At 33.5% G+C, this 23,246-nt stretch overlaps 2 protein-coding genes and 1 long non-coding RNA gene across 3 annotated transcripts; all 3 read right to left on the bottom strand.

Moving 5' to 3' along the window:
- Positions 1–279: 279 nt before the first annotated feature.
- LOC116014866 (glycine-rich protein 3 short isoform-like) lies at positions 280–1,848 on the bottom strand. Its single transcript, XM_031254822.1, has 2 exons — positions 1,690–1,848; positions 280–711 (listed from the first exon to the last, which is right to left on the bottom strand). Exons 1-2 carry the CDS (start codon positions 1,796–1,798, stop codon positions 434–436), a joined length of 387 nt encoding a protein of 128 aa, XP_031110682.1. The 5' UTR covers positions 1,799–1,848; the 3' UTR covers positions 280–433.
- A 16,978-nt stretch (positions 1,849–18,826) lies between these two features.
- On the bottom strand, positions 18,827–19,921 carry LOC116017048 (glycine-rich protein-like). Its single transcript, XM_031257562.1, has 2 exons — positions 19,760–19,921; positions 18,827–19,194 (listed from the first exon to the last, which is right to left on the bottom strand). Exons 1-2 carry the CDS (start codon positions 19,869–19,871, stop codon positions 18,974–18,976), a joined length of 333 nt encoding a protein of 110 aa, XP_031113422.1. The 5' UTR covers positions 19,872–19,921; the 3' UTR covers positions 18,827–18,973.
- A 1,962-nt stretch (positions 19,922–21,883) lies between these two features.
- Positions 21,884–23,023, bottom strand: LOC116017049. The gene is made up of 2 exons (XR_004097835.1): positions 22,882–23,023; positions 21,884–22,235 (listed from the first exon to the last, which is right to left on the bottom strand). It is a non-coding gene; the product is annotated as an uncharacterized LOC116017049 (long non-coding RNA).
- Between the last annotated feature and the right edge of the window lie 223 nt (positions 23,024–23,246).

The raw sequence follows: 23,246 nt of genomic DNA, 5'->3' as shown, positions 1-23,246 counted from the left end.
GTTGGAAAGTGGCAAATGAAAAGTCTCAAAATAATGGCCATTAGTAATATAGTTATAACAGTATTAAATAGTTTATAATTATTAGTCTTAAAAATTTTAAAAAATATAAACAGATTTAAAACGAAAATACACCGGTCCCAAGGCCCCGATTAATCACCGCATAATCGCCGCATAGGGCCTAACCATTTTTTCAACCATGCTTCTAATCTTCTATGTTATGTTTAATTTTGAAGAAATAAACTAAGCTAAAAAAGAAAATAAAGAAACAGACAAAAGCAATTGTATGACAACCAAATCATTTATTTATGATAAAGATATTGCAGAGAAGTAACAGTAAGGCTACTTCACTACAAGCATATATATATTATTACAGATCAGATTGCCAATACACTATTTTATATGCATGTACGAAGTGTATATATAGTGGTGAGGCTTAAGGCTTTGTTGCATCCACAGCCTCTCCCTCGTATGAGCAGCACTTTTGGCAGCCTCCGTGGTAGCCTTGCCCGCAGCAACCGTACTTGCATCCTCCTCCGCCGTGACCGCCGTGGCCATAGCCACCACCACCGCCACCGCCATGTCCACCGTGCCCATACCCGCCACCGCCGTGTCCTCCGTGGCCATATCCGCCACCTCCATATCCTCCTCCACCACCACCATAATGGTGCTTATCATCTCCAACAACACCATTTGCTTTCTCAGCTTTCGTTGCTGTACCAGCAATATATATAATTAGCTAATTAATCAAATTTTGCCAAAATAGAAATTGCAAAATACATATGTACAATCAGGGGCGGAACCAGGAATGTCTATAACAAAATATGATATGAATCATAAATATATTTTTCCGCCTCTTTTGCGGGTGGATGAGGCTTGATCTCAGTCAATATCAAATTTTAAGGAACAATCAATTAAAAACTACCTAAATATCTTGTAATTGTATATAAATTTTACTTATATATATAAATATAGAAATCTGTTCAAATGTGGTCGCGCCTTCCCGTGCGGTTTACACCACTCAATGTTACGAAAATGCATAAAAACACCGCATAGCTCCCTGTTTCTAATTGTGCATTTCTGAACACTGTGTGATGTATTTCTTAACATTGAGTGGGTAAATTGCACGGCCGCACGGGAAGGCGCGGCCACACCTGAACATGACCCTATATATATATATATATATATATATATATATATATATATATATATATATCCTGTGCAGCTGTGTGGTCACTCAGCATTAGATATGTATAAATGCATCACTAAGTGTTCGAAAATGCACCATTAGGTGTTGTGCATTTTTTGGTGTGTGGTGCATTTATACGTTTAATTCTGCTGTATTTCCAAATAATGTGTGGTGCAATACGCTCTGGATCCCTATGTACAATATATAACATTTAACACATATGAATATGATTAAAAAAAAAAAAAAACACATATGAATATGATTAAATTCAAATGTAAACTCGATAATACGATTACTAAAAATTTAAATTATATTGAAATGCATATTAGATTTTGGATATACATGCATAAATTATTTTTACTAAGGCTAATCAAAAACATATTTTAAAGTTTCTACATGTCATTAATTATGATGGCACCTCCGAACTAGAATGTTTATGCTCGCTAGCTACTTGCTAGAAAAAAATGTTAAATTGTAGTAAATATGAATGATGATGAACTTACGGTCGAATGAAGTAGAAGTCTCGGCCATTTCCCTGGCCGTAACCTCAGAAGCGATGAAGAGAAACACGGCCAAAGAGAGGCCAAGGAGAACAAAAACCTTTGAACTCATTTTTTAAAACACTTTACTATGTAAGATTGATAGTTGAAGGGTGAAGAAAACTGAAGAAATCATGTGTGTATTTATAGGAGGATTGAATGCGTTCACATTAGTACGTAGAGACACGGCTCATTAATAGGGTTGGGCCACGGTGCTGCTGGTGGTTGAGTTTATGGTTTTCAAATCTAGACAGAGCTTTCATACTTTGACTTGGCTATATGGTTACAGCAATTTTTTAATAATAATAATAATAATAATAATAATAATAATAATAATAATTCTCATATATTCATCCATGGCTGCGATGGAGTTAAATAGACTTTCAATAAATTTAAATTTTTTGAAAATATTGAGTGTTTACAACAGAAGTCTTTAGCTTGCCTTAAAGAAAATTTGTAGTAAGAGCTCACTAAGTGTAACAATTAAGCTCAATGAAAAGTAAAGAGATAATAGTATTGAAATTGAGTCAAAGATTTTTATAGTGGTCCGGGTAAACTATACTACTCTTTTCCTTAACAAAAAAGGTTTCACTAATATCAACTCAATACAAGTTAAAAGGTAGTCTTTCACTCTAGTTATAAAACAAGCCAACTATGTTACTCACTTACTTGTTGAACTCCTTTAGAAATTCTTCGAATGGTTTTGATACTGAGTTGTGTGTTTTTTAGTGCATGACTTCTTCAAGGATTATCCACCAAGTCCCCTTGAGGGAAGCTCGTCAAATCCTTGAGATAAGGAATCTTAGTCTTAAAGAGTAATTAGACATAATCTAAGTTGATTCTTGAAGCCCTAAAACATTGAAAATCGCTTGTGTACTCGACTAATAGAATTTTGTTTGCTCATGAGAGTATTTGTAACTTGGTGACTTCTGCAACGAACGCTTCTAAAGTTGCTCTTTATGTAGAGTTGATTGGCCTAAAAATTTGAAGGATTGAAAGATTTCCATTAGCACTTTCTGAAATTATAGGTGTTCAAAAGCTGACATCTCTCTCTCCTCATTTTTTCTTTTGCAACACCGGACCATTAAATTAGGTAAAAACTATTTTTTTTTAGGTACGTGAAAGGTGAAAGGTGAAGGTGGAGAATAAGTCGATAAAACAATCATATATATATATATATATATATATATATATATATATATAATTCGAAAACAATAGGATTTATAATTTTACAAAAAATAATCCCAACAACAACAATTCAACCTAGTACGTAACCAAGGTTTGAATTTATTTATAAAATAAATAAATACCGAAAATAGAATTTTCAATTTTGAGAATATAAACCCAACACAAGAAACGAGGAGGAGAAGAAATTCGAGTCGCGCGTACACAAACTACAAGAAAAATCGTAATTCGCAACGAAAAAATTTTGTCGCAAAAACGCAAAATTCCGTTGCGAACCGCGTTTTGCAACAGAATTTTGCATTTTCACGTCAGAGTTCATTCCGTAGCGCAGCCTCTAGGCTTGTCATATTTCATTTCGTGACAAAAATAATCCGTCGCGAGTAGTGGTGACGAAAATGGCAACGGAATTTTCTGCCGTGAGTAGTGCTACTCGAAAGAGAATTAAAGACTTAAAGAAATTCAAACAAAAAAGTAGTATTTATTTATACTATCATTTTTAGACTAAGTATTTAGATTATCGTTTTTACAAAATTGCAAACAATTATTTTAGTGACAATTATAATCAATCTCTCATATATTATCTTGCATTATAAACTTTGAATTACCAATTCAAATAAACAAATTCAACATTCAATTACATATGTATGAACATCTCCTATATAATCTTGCATTGATATACTTTGAAATATTTATTTAAAAATAAACATTGGGCATTATCTCATTCGCCCAATACGCGTGAAAAACTAGTATATATATGGCCGGGTCCAGAAAACGTTAATTGGATTTGGATGTTGAGGACCAAGTTGCCACGTTACATGTCATTGCAAAACTTATTATGAATAGGACGTGTATATATATATGGCCATTGTCAATGTTGAACTCTTTCAAAAATATCACGTTCACACTCATGCACGTACAAATGGATAAAGTTATTGTGGATACCAAATTTTATGAAAAATATTTAGTATACATTATTAATATTTTGTTGTGGGTTTATTTTGTTAGAAATATCCATTTAATTATAACTCGTTCCTATTTTATTGCTGCACAATTGATTAAATTTCATTTGTCGTAACCAAGTAGTTGATTTGCCCAAATCAACAAGCTTAATGGTCAACTCCTACAGAAAAATGAAACTTAAAATTTTGTGGTTATTATAAATTTTTTTGTAAAAAATTATAAATAATATTATATTAATAGAAATTATTAAAATGGTTGTAAGGGTATATTAAATTTAGAGTTTTAATGACTTTTACATTTTTTAATATAAAAAAATTTTAAAAAATTTATAAATGTTTGTCATATAGACTTTTATAAACTAATACAAATTAAAGTTGCCAAGACCTTGTGGTCTAGTAGTGACACCGGGTTGCACTCTCAGTGGAGGCGATATTGACTTTTTGTTACCTTCAATAGTACAGATTCTTGAAAAGTCTATAAAAAATTATATGAAAGTAATTTAAAATTTATAATTTTAAAAGTCTTTAAAAATTTATTAAAATTTTGATTGAATACACCTTTAGCTTCTGATTGCCCAAATTTTAGGTCTAATCCTAATAGACTATTGTCTTGTGCTCATACTTGGACAGATCCGCTCTGTATTATTGCTTTTGTGCTCATACTTGGACGAATCAGCTCTGTATTATTGTTTTAGAACTTTAGCCTTAACTAGGCCATACAAGAACAGAATATAGTTAAATAGAAGCAAATAAAAAATCCTTACAGTTAAGAAGAGCCAATACATGTGCTAATATAAAGCATAAAACTAGGACAATCGTAGAAATAATCTTACTGACTTAATTTATTCAACACTCCTTCAGTCTCCTTGTATGTCATCACTTCTATAATAATTTCAATTTTTTTTTTAAAAAGGGCTTAATTCACCTTATTTCTATAGCTCAAGTAGCTTTTCTATTTTTTGAAACGATTGACAAAAGCTGACCGACGATTATATGCCTCTTTAAATGATTTATTTAATTTTTTTTTGGAAGGAATGATTTATTTAAGAGTTAATTATCGATTTGGTCCCTCGACTATTAGGATTTCACTACTTTGGCTCTCGACAATTTTTTCTTGCTCAATTAAGTCCTCGACTTTGAAAAAATTAATCAATTTGGTCCTCCGTTTATTTTGGTGTTAAACATCCGTTAAATCAGGACCAATTAAATTGATAATTTTGCTATAGTCAAGAGACCATTTCGATAATTAATTTTGACTGAAATGGTCCCTTGATTATAGTGAAAATTACCAATTTGGTCATGATTTAACGGATATCAAATGATAAAATAAACGGAGGACTAATAAATTGGTTAATTTTTTCAAAGTCGAGGACTTAATTGGGCAAGAAAAATTGTCGAGGACCAAAATGGTGAAATCCCAATAGTCGAGGGACCAAATCGGTAATTAACTCTTTATTTAATTTGTTTCACCCTTCCCCACTTTTATAAATAAATTGAAATGAAATAAGTTATAATTCACGATTTCTTAGGGGATGGTAGACCAAACTAATGAAATTAGACTAAACTACTAAGGGTAACACTTGTGAGACCGTCTCACGGGTCTCAAACTGTGATACGGGTTGGATCTTTGATTAATGGGTCGGATTTTTGACTTCATTAATCAAAGATTCAAAGATCTAACCCGTCTTACGGATTGAGACTCGTGACAGTATCTCACACAAGTTTTTGTCAAATAGTAAAATGTTGATTTAAAACAATAAAATTAAGTGTATAATGATTACCTAGTAACCAAACTAGTATTGCTGTAGTTTATTTTTCTACTCAAAATAATAAAATTTCTTTACTTATTCTTGAAAATACATTGAAAAATCATTCCCCAACATATCAAAAACTCCCTAACAAGTCACACCACTCTAAAAAATCAAAATCCAAAAACTTAAAAAGAAAAATTTTTCCATTGTGCAAATTTTATTTGTGCAAGAAAGACTCAACCATTGAGACTTTACCACCTTCGTAACCAATGATATATATATATATATATATATATATATTTTATATCCGTGGAGGAGAGAAACCCCAAGGTTAAACAGGGAGCATTATGCTCATACCAAGACCCCTAATATTAGGGATACCTTGCTAATCATCTGCAAAGATTGTTAGAAAAAAAATACTAGTTTTCGATCTGTAAAACAATTCTAAAAACACATAATCGGACTTTACATATCCCACTAATTATTTCGTACTTAACAACCATGGATAATTCTTAAACTAGGACTCTATCTTGTAGTTAATACCGTACTAAATATTCATCACAATACATCGCAATGCCTTTTGATTAAAACTGTGTTTTAATAACTAGTCACCACAACCTTGACAGCATAACGTGATAAAATTTTAGTATTCTATCAATAAACTTGTAAAATATATAAAATATTTGATTGAATATATCAAAATCCACTTTACAGGTTCTTAATCAATAGATATTTCTTCTCATACAAATTCAACAACAAAAAATTTTCAATCTTCGGTTGTTCTAGTCTAACAAAAATTATTTTCTTTTAATTTTTACTCTCTTGACACTCTTTTAGAATTTTTCTCAAATTCTTTTTAAGGCTTTGTTTTTCCCCTCAAAAGACTCTATTGTGAAAGAGTGGATTCTAGTGAAAGTGGTGACACTTTTAACATTTTGAATCGAATTTGATCTATTGAAAAAGATAAAAAAGTAAAAAGATAAAAATGACCAAATAAATAGTTAAAAGATTAAAAGTGGCATAATTATATAAACCTCATCCAACAAATATACATATAATATACACACAATTTAAAAATAAATAAATAAATGCAATGAGTGGAATGACAAATCTTCTCGAAAAGTATTGTGGGATGGGGGACCAGATTTGCTCCAGAAAATGCTACTTGGACTATTGGGAGTTCAAGTCCAAGTTGCCTAACTAGTAGCTTGTTACATGTGGTTGTAAGTGAACGTACTTATTGCATAATATGAATAAGACATTAAAGTAAATTGTGGGAAGGGGCATTGGCAATGTGACTATGTTTCACAAATATACAAATGGATAAATTGTGGGTCCGAATTGTAATGAAAAATATTTAGTAGGAATAAGTGTTCGAATTGTAATGAAAAATATTTAGTAGGAATAAGTGTTAAATAGGTCTTCGAACTACCTACGATAATGTAATTAGGTCACTAAACTTATAAAAAAATTACAATTGACTCCTCAAATTAACTTATTGCATGCAATTAGTCCAATTTGTTAGTTTTCTCGGTTTTTAACAGGTTACCCCAAATTTGACTTTATAAAAATAATTTTAAATAAAATAATTATTTAAAATACTTTACAATAATTATTTAAAATTAAAAAAAAAACAAAAAAAAAAGAAGGTTATATATATAATTAAGTTCAAATGAGATGTGAACATGTGTACCATTGAGCACCGCTAATTTTACTCGATCTTGTGATTTCTAATGATTTTGACTTGGTAAATATAGATCACTACACCACTGCACAATTGCATTGGATGCACTATTGCACCAATCCTTAGATCTTGGCCGTTTAATCTAACATCTCAACGGTGCATAGGAGTTCATAGGTTCGCACCCGTAAGTAGTGGTTCCCACATGAATCGGAATATATATATATATATATATATATATATATATATATATATATATATATATATATATCTAAAAACACAATAAGTTTCAATGATGCTTATATCCCTGGTTTTTGTCCCTTTTTTAATTGCTTACCTTCTTGTACATTATGTTCTTAATGTTGTACACTACATTTTTATGGACTAGAATGCCCAGCATATTCCGTTACCATTAAAGTTGACTAAAGAACTGTTAAAGTATAAATTCATTTTCATCCACTCATTTTCCTTCTATATTTTCCCTATTTCTTGGCTTTTCCTTTCCTTATTTCCCCTAATCTTCCGTTTTTTTTATTTACACCAATTCACACTGATGCATTCGTATAACCATTCTGCTCTGCCTGTCTTTTGGCTCCTTCCGAAATGTTTACAATCCTCTCAACCTCATTGCGGTAATGTGCCAGAGCTTTTGCTCTTCTGGTATCCAAGTCAGCCTGTAGTTTTCATTTACCATGTTCTTAGTGATCCAAAATACAAAGGTTCAACTGATTTGCTGATTTAGATTGAAATCAGAAAATCAAACCTCGGTTTCCTCTAAATGGCATTTGGTTTTTTTTGTCTTTTTAGTCTCCCATTCATCAATTGTGTTTCTATGTTTGTGTAAAGATTTGATAGAAGGGATTTTGAGAGAGCTAGAGAGGAGACAAATGACTACTAATTTGGTGGTATTTGGTGTGAATTCGGCCATATCTCCTACACACCGAATACTGTCCAAATTGATACTGGCCAAATTGATACTTTTTCATATAAGAGAGAGTTTGAACTCATGAGTCCTGACCTTTTCCAAGGACAAGGGTGCACAGACACTACACCAACCAAGTTGGTTAAAAATTAAATAGAAAATATGAGTTTATAATGTAATTGATTTATATTTTGTTTTGATTTTAGAACCTCACAGGAATCTCAACTCCACCACGGGCATTGTAGATTTAATTTTATTTGGTTTTTTTTTTTTGTACTTTGATATTATTTCACATCGGCTCTACAAAAGATTAGGAGTAGTACTTAACTAGGTCAAATTTTTACACGCTCGTAAACTAGCTTTTATAGTGGAACTAAGAGTTTGATTTGAGTGAAAGCTATCCACCTATCTGGTTATCATTTTACTCTGATTAATCTCTTAATTGGTATCTACTACTGCAACGCGTTGGGAGTTAAAGCCAAGCCATTGTCGGACCCATATTTCACTTCCTATAAATTTCCAGATTATTGAGATGCAATTTGCATGCTGTAAAATGGAAAAATAAAAACAAATTGCTCCCTGTACCAGAATGCACCTCAGAATCAGTTTCTTGGATTATGAGTACACTTTTCTTGGAATTTTATCTTCATTTTCTGTTTCCTTTAATCTGTTTTCCTTGCATTCTCTAGCAAAATCCCATGGCATTTCCATCACCTTGCATTATGGTGAAAGGCAGAAGCCGGTAAAATCCATCACCTTGCATTATGGTGAAAGGCAGAAGCCGGTAAAATACCAAGTCCAGCTCTAGGTAATTAGTGGATTGATCGGTAAAAGGCCAAGGCTAGCGCCTTCCTATAAAAAACATGAACGGTATAAAGAAATATTAGTTTATTGATAAACATTTTATCAAAACATAAATTATAACAATTCTGTGACTTTTTTTTTCCAGTCCATATACACATACAAACACAAATCTCACACACTCACACACAAAATTACATCTACAAGTAATGGTGAGTAATTTTCTAAATAACCTTCATGTATCATCCACACACACACAATTAGTAGTCATTTGGTGTAAATATTTGATAGAAGGGATTTTGAGAGAGCTCAATTATATGATAATGAGAAATGGGAGAGTGGTTACAAATGGTCACCTTATTCACTTTCTATTTCCCCCTAACTTTAAAAATAAATAAAAATAATAAAATGCTAATCAGAGTATGAATTGAGACAGTTGAATTCAAGTGTTATGTATATCTATACATGACAAATCCTCTATGGTTCAATACATTAGTGTGATATATCATTCAAAACGAGAGCATGTAATTTCTAAATTCAATTTACTCTTTTTTTTTATTGTTCTTAAACTTTTTATATTAAGTTTCCTAGCTTATTGATTGATATGTAATACAGTTTTTAATAATTATTTTCATTTGTTTTTCTTTTGGGTGCTAATAGCAAAATTAACAAAATCACTTGCCTAAATGCATAATGTTGACAATATAAGACAATATTTAATTACTATGGTGTGAAGTGGTATGAAGGCATAAGTAATTTATGTAAATTTTAAATAATTTATTTTATCATTCGTAATTTATCAGTTACTTCAACGATACTTAAAAATTTTTGTTAAAGAAGAATTTCCCAGAACAATGGTTATTTTTAAGTATATTCACTTAGTTCGCTACTAAAATGTCTTGTTCAAACTTTAATTCAAGTTTTTTTTTTGTAACTTTATGTTATTATTTACAAATTCATCTCATTTCAATAACATTTGTATCTAATATCTAGGTATCAAATGAGCAGCAACATAATGCATTTGCAGTTGAATTGAGACACGATTATTGGATATCAATTTGTGAAAGTTGTTGAATTTAGATAGTTGAAATCAATTACTATGTAGATCAATATATGAATATAAATTTATAAGAGATATATCTCCCATTCGAAGAAGACTAGATTTAAAAAAAATTTATTCATTTTCAAAGACAAAAATATTGTAATACAAAATTTTAGTACCCTTAAAATTACAATGGATGGGATGAAAAAAATTACAGTGGAATAAATATATCACAATTAAATTGAATTTGTTGTGTTAATTTAAAATACATACTCAACAAATATTTGGCACGAATATCTATGAAACATCGACAACTAAAAAAAAAAAAGGAAAAGAAAACGCATTATATATATTTCAAAATAATTTACTAAATAAGTTGAAAGATTGGGCACAAGTCTTCGCGCAAAGCGCGTAGGAAAAACTAGTATATATATATATATATATATATATATATATATTCCTATGCAGTCACTCACTAGTAGGTACGCATAAATACACCACAAAGTGTTTGAAAATGCACCATTAGGTGTGGTGCATTTGTAAATTTCATTCTTATGCATTTCCGAACACTTTGTCGTGTATTTATACATACATAAAGGTGCAATTTGTCCGACCGCACAAGAATCTCTGACCGCACTTGATCCAGTATGTGTGTGTGTACATATATATATACACATATGTGCGCACGCACACACAAACACAAACACAATCATTCTTGGTGAATATGTCTGGCAAATGAAATGTTAGTTTCATCCATGCCTTATTTTTCAAATAGAATTGTCTAGGTAAAGAAAATTTAAATTGTATATATTTCAAAATTCAAAGTGTATTAGTTACAATGAAGTATGTATCAAACGAGAAGGGTACAATCTCTGGATATAAGAAATCATCTGATTCTCTACTATAAGCATGCCGATTGGAAGTATGTCGAATTCAGAATATGCCGAATTGCTGCAGGGCCTCCGGAGTTAAATAGCTTGTTTTTCAAAGAATGACTTATATGCAACTTGATCTTCAAAGAAGGGCTTCCGGTACTTAAATGAAGTTTTCCAAATGATATACTGGCGAGATTTTGGCAGAGTTTCGGTATGCAGATCTTCAGACCAATTCATATTACCCACACCTTCCAAAATCATATGGTCCACATATATTCTTAATGGGCCAAATCAATGTCAAAACCCATTAATTAAGTAGCCCAATTAATCCAAATAGTCTCATCCAACTCCATTAAATATTTCTTCAATTTGAGCCGAGCAGTCCAACATCCATTATGCTATGGACCCGGGTCCACCTTGCAGGTCCATATTCATAATTTTAGAACTTTATGTTTACAATTTTAGATCTCAATATACAAAGTTACATTACTCAATATTCACAAATTTTTAACTCTATATTCACAATTTTGTTATATAGATTAAAAAATTGTGTTAAATTGTGAATATACAGTTATGAAATTGTGAATATTGAATTTTGAAGGTTTGAGATTGCTACTAGAAGAAGAAGAAGGAATAAAAAAAATTAAAAAATTAAAAATTAAAAATTTTATTTAAAAAAAAAAAAAAGTTAAGTTGTAGACTTGTAGCGTATGTGAATTATAACTTACGGTTAATTGAAGTAGTAGTCGTCTCGGCCATTTCCCTGGCCGTAACCTCAGAAGCGATCATGAGAAACACGACCAAAGAAAGGCAGAGGGGTAGAACAACCTTTGAACTCATTTTATTTTTTGTTTGCTATGTAAGATTGATAGTTGAAGGATGAAGAAAAATGAAGAACTCGTGAATGTATTTATAGGGCACACGGGAAATTAAGAAGAAAGAATTATATAATATTTCCTATTCATGTAGAGTCCATGTTTGGCAAAAATATCTCTACAATGGGAATCATGGAAATTAAACTTGAGTGTTTAATCGACTCTCAACAAGAGAGTCATTGATGGATTTAATTAATCTGGGGGTCCGAATTAATAAATCCAATAAATAAAACAATAATATTGATAATAAAGTGATTGCAGAGAATCAATAAACAATATAATAACACAAGGATTTAACGTGGAAACCAAAGCAGTAAAAATTACGGGTCTTTTTGGGCTAAGTCAAGCCGAAAGTCTTTATTATGTATGTCCTAGTACATGTACAAAGGTATAGTAGTCATGACCATCGGGAAGAGGGAGAAGAATATGTAGAAGAGGGGTTATTCACTTATTTCGGACTAAATATGAGTCTGAGATCCTTTGTCTGATCTTTGGCAGGTAGCCGTGAGGAATTTTCGGAGAAAATTTTGGATGCGAGAAACCGTGAACTGTTGTTGTCGATGCGTTGCAACTTGAATTGTTGTTGCCATGTGCGATCCTGCGAATGAAGGTTATGGTGGTAGTTACAAAGAATCACAGTATGATAAGAAGTGAATTCCAACTGGGCATTAAAGTTTAAAAGATAAGTATTTCAGAAAGTATTTCTTATTAGTATCATTTTTATATTAATATTAATCAATTGATGTGGCCAACCATTAATTTATTCGAACGACTGTCACCTATATAATATGATATGGTACGCTCTGTGCTATTAATTATATTGCAAGGTAAGTTATGTGCTGCCTCTTAAATTATACGGTAAGTTTTGCGCTACCTCTTAAATTACATGGTAAGCTCTGCGCTACCCTCAAACAATAGTCACAACAATAAATAAGCGGTTGGTCACAATAACAGAAGATAGAGATTTTTGAACCTATCTTCCATTTTAATTTTATATTTAAGTCAATATTAGTGGCATCACCCACTAATCATATGTTATTCAGCATGCAGTAAATAACGTAACTGTCGTGAATTTCTAGGTGCTCCGCGCACCTAACCGTGACTCTCATTATGATCTTCAATGCTCCGAGCGGGGAAGGTCCCAACTTTGGTGTCCTGTGCACTAACAAGTAATCCAGACTACACCTATCATTAAGGATGCACTCTGAGTGTTATCATTTTTTTGCGGTTTGGTTCTACGTGTACTTGTTCTCTACTTTCTTATACCGACAAATACTTGCGGCTAAGAAAGTAGGGGACTTATGATGTAATAATATATTAAGCCTTATTATTATTATTATTATTATTATTATCATTATTTATAATTTATAAATAAATATAACAATAATAATAACAGTCAAAGAAGAAGAAGTCCAGCAAAAAAGTAGGAAAGGCTACGGGAAGTTACAACTGCACAGGAATAACATTATATAAAGGCTCAGAACGATCAAACAAAGGGCCAGGCTCTTTCAGTTCTAAATAATCCTTCTCTCCTTACCTTTTCCTTATTTTATTCAATGGCAATGGCTACCCATGTACATGTACCTACAACATAGTGAATTTCGGCTTAGCTTAGCCCAAAAAGGCTCGTGGCCGGTTTTTACCTTTTTTATTTCCACGTTAAATGTCATTTGTCCTGCTTATTTATCAATTTCATGCAAACACATTTACTATCCATTTATTATTTCTTGTATTTATTGGATTTATTAATTCGGACACCCTGGGTTAGTTAAATCCATCAACATTGATGAAGAACATAAGTATAAATGGCTCGTGTTTAGGCCAAGCACTAATATGAAATCCCCTAAGTTTTGTGTTGGATTAACATTTGGAACAAAAGAGGAAGTTAAAGATGCAGTCCACAATTATGCATACAACAATGGCAAGGAATTGAAGTTTACTAAGAATGATAAGAATAAGATGTATGTAAGATGTAGACAATTTGGATGCCCTTTCAGAATAAATTTACGAAAAGTTAAAAATGCAATGTCGTGGAGAAAGTTATCATGAAGAGCATGATGGGTGTGGTTGGGTGTATAGGAATAGCATGGTGAAATCAACTAGACTTGCCAAGAGATGGATGAAAGAGATTGGAGGCAACATAATCTGGACAAGTGCAGAGTTTAGAGATAAGATGAACACTGATGAGGGAATGAAGATAAGTAACAAGCAAACCTATAGTACAATTAGCAAAGCAAAGGCAATTATTGGAGGAGATACAATTGAATTTTCAACAAGATTTGGAACTACTGCTTGGAGATTGAGAAAACTAACCCAAGGACTATATTTATTGTCAAGCTAACTGATTTGATGTATGAAGAAAAATCTAGATCTCTTAGGATGTACTTTTGTTGGGAAGCTTGCAAGGAGGGATACAAGTTTTGTAGGAAAATAATTGGAGTAGATGGCTGCCATTTGAAGAACAAGTATGGAGGACAAATGTTAACTACTGTGAGTATTGATGGGAATGACAATATATTCCCATTGGCTTATGCCATTGTAGAAGGGGAAACAAAAGATTCATGGAGTTGATTCTTGGAGTTGCTTAGACCTAGAAATCACAACTGAAGCATAACAACAACTAATCTTTATCTCAGGTAACTAACTTTTTCACTTCTTTTTATATTGTTATTCTATGATTTCTATGTTTTCTAACTTGTATATAAATTTCCAAACAAACAGAAAGGTCTCCTGCCTGCATTTGAGGATGTACTACCATATGCCACACATAGATTCTTTGTTAGGCATCTTCATGAGAACATGAAACTAGCCGGTTTTGTGGGTAATGCAATGAAGGATGCACTATGGGTAGCAGCCAAGTCAACAACAGTCAACACTTTCACTGATACTATGGAGGAAATCAAGAAGTTATATGTGGAGGCATACAAATGGCTAGCAGACAAACACCCTTCACAATGATCAAGGTCTCATTTCACCCATTTTTCTATTTGTGATGCACTAGTGAACAATACATCTTAAAGTTTCAATGTCTTGATATTAGATGCAAGAGAAGAACCCCTAATATCTTGTGTAGAATCAATTAGGAAGTTGCTTATGGAAAAAAGATTTGAAAATAAACAAAAAGCTATGAACTGGTAGGGTTAGAGGGGTTAGAGGGGTTAGGGGCTCAAAGTGATGACAATCTATTTGAGATCAGGTTCATGGTAGGGTTAGAGGGGTTAGAGCAACAAACTGTGGATTTGTTGAGAGGTAGTTGTAGTTGTAGGAGGTGGTATTTAACTGGGATACCTTGTAAACATGTTGTGTGTGCCATGTGGATGAAAATGGAAAAGGGCATGTGCATCATTATGTACACCTTTGCTACTTAATAAGAAATTACTTGAATACCTATGGAGGGAGGATAAAGCTGCTTGTTGGTCCTACTGAATGGCCAAGGTCAACCAAGGAACCACGATTACCTCCACTATACACAAAGCAAGCTTGGAAGACCAAAAAAATTAAGAAGCAAGGGCAAAGATAAGATAACCAAGGATGGGACGCATGTGAACCCTAGCTTGCTAGTTAAGCATTGCACGAAATGCAATAAGACTGGACATAACTCTAGAACATGCCCTGAAGATCCTATTGCAAAACAAAGAAACGTAATGGTATAATCTACATTTAATGTATGCATATATTTATTGTATTGGAAATACATTAATCAATTTTTTTCCTTATCATATAGCTCAATCTAAGAAAAAGGAATAGGAAAAACAAATCTGCACAACCTTCTGTGACCAAATCTGCACAACCTCAATCCAGTTTTGTACCTCCTGTACAGTAGAAGAAAATATTGAATTCTAGAATGAAAGAGCAGAGGTGGCAACATTGTATGATAATGAACCTGAACATGTTGTTACAACCTAGCTTGAAGAAATCTCAATTACACAGCCAGAGCTTGGCCTTGACAGCACTCAGCCAGAAGAAATTTGACTATTACCCAGCTAGAATATTTGTCTTGGACCTCCTCCCAAAAGATCTAGATTAGGGTTGACATCAAGGAAGAAATTACCTGTTAGAAAAGGATCTCTAACAAGATCTAGGACAACACTGAAGTCAAGGTTCACCAACACCTTGGGCAAACCTGTGCAAATTGACTAAATTGTATCACTGATGTTTTTTGGTACTGTATATGTATGGAAGTGTTGATCCTTGTGGGATTGCTTTTTTTGGTATTGTATATGTATAGTAAGGTTGATCCTTGTGGTGTGGTTTTTTGGTACTATGTATGATAGTGTTCATCAACCTTATTTGGTAACATGTGTTTTTTTTGGCACAATGACATTGTATCAGCCTTATTCTTGGCATACTTAAAATGGTTATTATTGACAGTCTTTCATTATTGATGCTAAGTGTACTTGTGTTTGCTATGTTTTTACCTTATTGGCAGCCTTCCATTATTGAAAGGAAATGTAATTGTGTTTCTTTTGATTTTAGCTTAAATGACACAATGACACAATGGCACTACCATTGCCAACCCAAATAAGAAAACATTACATTGACAAATAAAACTACAAAACATAGACATTACCAAACCAAACAACAATTATGGGAGCATATACACATTGTTCCCTACAGATACAACAATTGAAAGATAACCAATTAACAGTACAATAAGGGCAACTATAACAAGTGTCATCATGGATTTACATTTTCTACTCCTACCTTCCTACGATTACCCTTCATTTCACTATCTTCCCATCTTCTCAACTTACATTCTGAACTTCATTTTTGTTAATTCTTTTCAATAGGCCCGGTATAATCCTCTTTGACCTAGGGCACATTGGGGGATCGTACCAAGCCACGAATCCATCCTGACAAAATTGCACAAATTAAAAAAAAAAGTTAATGATTTGTCCCGTAAACCCAATTAACATTAACCATGAATCATCACACCAAAAACAACAAAAATATATTTTTCCTATAAACCCAATTCACATTCAAAAATTTTTAAATAAAAATTGCAACTAACCTTGCATCTTAAACATTCCCAATACCTCTTGCCCGAGTTCTCATTTGTCCAATATGTTCTCAAAACCATTTCTTAACCACATTCACAAACTTGAATCGAAATTCATTCCCCGTATAACTTTCTCCTTGTAGTCGAAGAACTGGAAGAGTTACAGCTTCCTCCTTTAGATCCTTGCATTTTCCTTTGAACAAATTCGCTTCAACTCTACCCGGTGACTTCAATTTCTATCTGAGAGAGAACAAATTTGCTTCGTGAATCTGCAATCAAGAACAAAATGCTCAGGGATGGAATAAAGAAAAGGAGATATCATGAAATGATGGAATTACTCCCCTCTCAAATGGCCTTCAAACGAAAATATAGACGGAGGACCAAAATTATCTCCGTCACAATAAGTGTGTCCATAAATTGTCCAGAATTTTTATAGAGGACTAAAATGATCCGTGCCACTATAAGTGTAGGACCAAAAAAGGAATTCTCTCTAATGAAAAGTGTCCAAACTGCCACAAACAACAATTGACTTCATTGAATTTTTCGAGATTAATCAAACCACATTGTGCATTTTTGCCATGGAGTTCTACCAGCACTAGAGACGCAAATCCCACTTGTGTTTGTTCTCCCTGACGGCCGGTGGTGAGAGACGCATTTCGCACTTGCGTCTGTGGGACAATATACCTACGGCCATGAGATGCAAGTGGAACTTGCGTATGATGTATTATACATGAGAGGCAAGTGGTCAACATACGAGAGAAAAAAATTAACAAGCGCATATGAGATATGCGTTTTTGACATGAAACGTATCTCCCAAATGCTCTTTTCCCACTTTAGTCCAATTTTTAAAACCTTCATATTTTTGTCGACAAATCTAATTTTATTCCCATTTCAATTTTTGACCCTAAATAATGTACATTCAATATACAAATAATGTACTTTTAGTATATTAAAATGTATATTGTATTAATGAAAAAATACATTATTTGAGAATTGAAAGTACATTATTTTGTATAATGTACATTCAATACATACACGAATAATGTACTTTTACTATATTAAAATGTATTTTTTATGGTTAACCATTGGCATACAATAATTTATACTCCGCACGGATAAGGGCCACCGTCGCTGGAAACTAGCGCCACCTCCACTATCTTTCCTCATCAGTCATAACAACACCAACGCCAAACGGTAGCCACACCACCGGAGACCGAAACTGGCAAAACAAATCCAGCCATTTTCTAGCAATTAATCTCAAGCATTAAGAAACATTAAAAATATTTGTTTTTTTTAATCTCAAGAAGAAACTTAATTTGTGGCTAATGCGGAAAAATAATTTGTTTTTTTTTTAAAGACAATTTGTTTTTTTAAACAGCGGAAAAATAAATTTTAACCACCTAAAAACAATTAAAAATAATCCATTCGAAATAAACATGACAAGTTTCTCAATTATTTAAAAAAAATAGATATATTTTAGAGCTTGCATATTTAGAAGAATTAAACTAGATGTAATTGAAAAGATTGGCAGAAATTATAACAGCTCTAAGGCACAAATTTGTGTGAGACCATTTCACGAGTCTTAATTCGTGAGATGGTCGGATATTTAATTAATGAGGTTAAATACCAATCCATTAATTAAAAATTTGATCCTTTAATCAAATATTCAACTCGTCTCACGGATTGAGACCGTCTCGACCCGTGAAAAGGTCTCACACAAAAACTTAAATTAGGATAAACCTAACTTCATTGTAGATATTTGCTTAGAGCATGCGGCCATTAACCAACAATGTCTGAAGTTTCAAATTAGTTAGAGTGTTAGATTGATCATAAGATTATAAGTTTGACTCTCAGGTTGAATAACTTATGAACCTTCTTGATTTGAGCCAATCAATTTTGCTAATTAATTAGGATCAAAAGATAGAAATATACCAAATGTACACACTCTTGTAGTGATGGCGAGTTTTTCAAAGAGAAAAAGGAAAATAAAGAAAGAAACAGATGGAAACAATTGTGTGGCAACCAGTTGATTTATTTATGATAAGGATATTGCAGAGAAGCAACTGTAAGTGTTACTTCACTACATGCATTATTACATATTGCCAATACACTATTTTCATATGCATTTACGGAGTCCATATATAGTGGTGAGGCTTAATTAAGGCTTTGCTACATAGCCTGCATCCACGGCCTGCCCCTTGTATGAGCAGCATTTGCAGCCTCCGTGGTAGCCGTGCCCGCAGCAACCGTGTTTGCAGCCTCCGTGGTAGCCGCCACCGCCACCGCCGTGTCCACCGTGCCCATACCCGCCGCCGCCGTGTCCACCGTGCCCATACCCACCACCGTATCCATCAACCCCACTTGCTTTCTCAGCTTTTGCTGCACCACCAGTATATAGATGCTTATAATTAGCTAATAATCAAACTTACCAATATATGGCCAATAAATTTATAAAGAGTTAATACATCAAATGGTCCTCCGAGTATTAGCGATTTATCCGTTGTAGTCTCTCGACTTTTAAATGACTTCCAATGGTCCTCCAAGTTTTAAAAAATAACCACTTGTGGTCCTTTTAGGACATCTCGTGTCATTTTAAACTCGAGTTATTTTAAGAATTAGGATCACGGGTGGTTATTTTTTTAAACTTGGAGAATCATTGGAGGTCATTTAAAAGTCGAGACACAGCTGTAAATCGCTAACAAAAGTAGCTGAAAATCTTATTATTTCCGTTTAACAAAGGTTGGGCGGAAAATGGAGTTTTTTGGTCAAAAATATGTTTCCTTACCAAAATGGAGATTTCAAAAAATGGCCATCGAAATTTCCGTCCAACTAACATCAATTGTTGGTCAGAAATAGAGTCCAATGAATTATAAAAATGTCAATACATTCTATATCATCAACAAATTAAAGTAATGTACATACTATATAATTAATTATAACTTACGGTCAACTGAAGAAGGAGTAGTCTCGGCCATTTCCCTGGCCGTAACCTCGGAAGCGATCAAGAGAAACACAGCCAAAGAAAGGCCGAGGAGAACAACAACCTTTGAACCCATTTTTTTAAAACTCTTTACTATGTAAGATTGATAGTTGAAGGATGAAGAAAACTGAAGAAATCATGTGTGTATTTATAGGAGGATGAAGGTGTTAATGTTGGTACGTAGAGACAAAGCTCATTAATAGTGTTGGACCACTCTGTTGCTGGTGGTTGAGTTTATGGTTTTCAAATCTACACAGATCTTTACTTCTTTGACTTGGTCGCATGGTTACAGCAATAATTTTGTACTTCTATATATTTTCATAGATTTCTGTTATTTAATTCAAAATTTTTTATTTATTTTATGTGAAGTCGAGCACCGAACTCGGCCTTGGCTGTTCGGGAACGAACGCTGAGCTTGGCCTCGTGGCCTTGAGGCCGGCCACAGAGGCGGCCTTGGGTGCCTGCTTTGGGGCCTAGAGGCCGGTCACGGGGCCCGCCTTCAATGCACGAGGCCGCGACCACTGGGATCGGCCTCGAGGCTAACTTAGAGGTTGGCTCAAATTGCCTTGACCTGTCTCCTCGGGTCGGATTGCACCAAGCTCATTCTCAATACATCACTCAGTGTTAAGAAGATGGCAAAATGTATTTTAGAACTTCAAGGAATAAAAATTATTTAGAAGAAGTGAAAGCAAAGGTTCATATATATATATATATATATGTGTGGCGCTCAGGTGAGAACCCTCGCCTAGGAGAGAAAGAAGAACCATTCACAGTCGTCCACGTGTCAAGGTCAACGAATCAGATGTAATTTAAAAAAAAAAAAGACGCGGTAGCATTTTCATAAATAATTAACTCAAACTTTAGTGCAAGTAATTGTGTTATAAGTGCAAGTAGCTGGTGGACATTTGCAAGTAAAAAGTGCAAGTAAACTCACTTACAAGTGCAAGTAATTTACTTTGTTAACATTCATGTATCTAGGTGCACCTAATTATAATCTTAGGTGCAACTAGTTATAACATTAGGTGCACTTAGTATTGATGCTCAGTGTACATTTTACTTGCACCTGTAATACATAGTACTTGCACTTGTAATACATTTTACTTGCACCTGTAATACATTTACTTGCACTTAGGTTCACTATATGGAACTATTACTTGCACTTGTAATACATTTTACTTGCACTTCGATGTTCAATTATTTACGAAAATGTCACAACATTTTTTAAAAATCAGTGTTTCTCATCTGTTAGATCTAGACACGTGGACAGATGGCATGCGTTCTCATTTCTATCCTGGGCGAGCAGTTCGCACTTGAACGCACTCTTATATTCGGAGTATATATATATAGGCGCGCTCAGGTGCGAACCCTCGCCCAGGAAAGAAATAAGAATGCTTTGCAGCCGTCCACGTGTTCAGATCAGCGACTCAGATATAACTTTATAAAAACGACGCGGTTGCATTTTCGTAAATAACTCGAACTTTGGTGCAGTGCAAGTAATTGTGTTATAAGTGCAAGTAGTTGATGCACATTTGCAAGTAAAAAGTGCAAGTAAAATCACTTAAAAGTGCACATATATTCACTTACAATTGCAAGAAATTTACCTTGTTAACATTCGTGCACCTAGGTGCACCTAATCATAACTTTAGATGCAACCAGTCATAACATTAGGTGCACTTAGTATTAATGCTGAATGTACATTTTACTTGCACTTGCAATACATTTTTCTTGCACTTGTAATACAATATAATTTACTTGCACTTAGGTTCACTATACGACACTTCTACTTGCACTTGTAATACATTTTACTTGCATTTTTATGTTCAATTATTTTCTTAAAAAAAAATGTCACCCTGTTTTTTTAAAAATTAGTGTTTTTGATCCATTAGATCTGAATACGTGGACGGACGACATGCGTTCTCATTTCTTTTTTGGGCGTGTTGTTCGCACCTGAACGCACTCCTATATATGTGTGTGTATGTGAGAGAGAGAGGAGGGGGAAATCCAAAAAAAACATCTAGTTGCTTCTCATTCGAACCCTCCTAGATTGGGTTATATATGAAGTGAACGCAAAGGTCAAAGAAACGGAAATAAGTGTATAGCAACCTGATCTTTTATTTATGATAAAGATAATGCGTAGGTGATAGTTCACTACATGCATTATATTATTACAGATTGCAACAATTTCTTATAGTTTTTCACATGCATATATGTAGGATATATGGCAATATAGTAGAGGTACACCACACCCTACATCTCACACATTAGCAATGAGGCTTTGCTTAAGGCTTGGCTGCATCCTCCATGGTCTGCCCCTTGTATGAGCAGCACATACTGCAGCCCCCGTGGTGGCCATGGCCGCAACAACCGTGTTTGCACCACCCTCCACCGCCATGGTGCTTGTCATCTCCAACAAGCCCATTTGCTTTCTCAGCTTCTGTTGCTGCACCGCCAATATATAGATGCGTATAATTATTAGTTAATCAAATTTCATAAAATTAAGGTTCAAAAATTGTATATTCCCATAGAAGGGAAACTCTTTTTTTTTTAAGGCTCATGGTTCATATATGTTCCACATACAAGGTTTGATGTTGTCACCAGCCCCAGCTGTCATTGTTACGAAATATTACTACGAAAATAATATTTCTGAAAATAATTAACAAGCACAAGAACACGAAAGGTTTTTTCTTGAGGGTGTTTAGCTTGAGTCGTGTACTCACTTCACTATCCTTAAAACCTTATTTGTTACCTCCCTTGGTGCTAGAAAGGAGTAGAAGCAGAGTTTCTAAGGGAGAAAATAATATTTCATTGTTTGTAAATCTATTAGCTTCTACAATCAACTTATATAGAAGTTGAATGATTAAATAGCATTTAATCATATATAGGAGCTGAATGATTAAATAGCATTTAATCATGGCATTAATCTAATAATGCCATGTAACAGCAGACCACTACTTGAGAATTGATTCAGGAAATTAAAATCTTATTATTAGTGGCCAGCCAATTTGTACACGTACAAAAATAAAAAAAATAAAATAAATAAAGTTAAGTTGTTTTCTTGTAGCGTATGTGAATTATGTTAAACTTACGATTAAATGTAGTAGTCGTCTCGGCCATTTCCCTGGCCGTAACCTCGGAAGCGATCATGACAAACACGACCAAAGAAAGGCCGAGGAGAACAACAACCTTTGAACTCATTTTATGTTTTTTACTATGTAAGATTGATAGTTGAAGGATGAAGAAAAATGAAGAACTACATGAGTGTATTTATAGGACGAGCGACGTAAGGGAAATTAAGAAGAAAGAATTAAATAATATTTCCTATTCATGTGGAGTCCTTGTTTGGCAAAAAATATTTCTAGGATGGGAATCATGGAAATTCTACTTATAGTAATATCCAACTATACATAAAATGTGGGCAAATGAGTCAATATCGCTCCTATGGATCTCGAGC

This window comes from Ipomoea triloba, chromosome 4, assembly GCF_003576645.1.
Source record: "Ipomoea triloba cultivar NCNSP0323 chromosome 4, ASM357664v1".
NCBI classification, from domain to species: domain Eukaryota; kingdom Viridiplantae; phylum Streptophyta; class Magnoliopsida; order Solanales; family Convolvulaceae; genus Ipomoea; species Ipomoea triloba.
The sequence above is the reverse complement of the archived record's forward strand: the minus strand, read 5'-3'. Positions and strand labels throughout refer to the sequence as shown.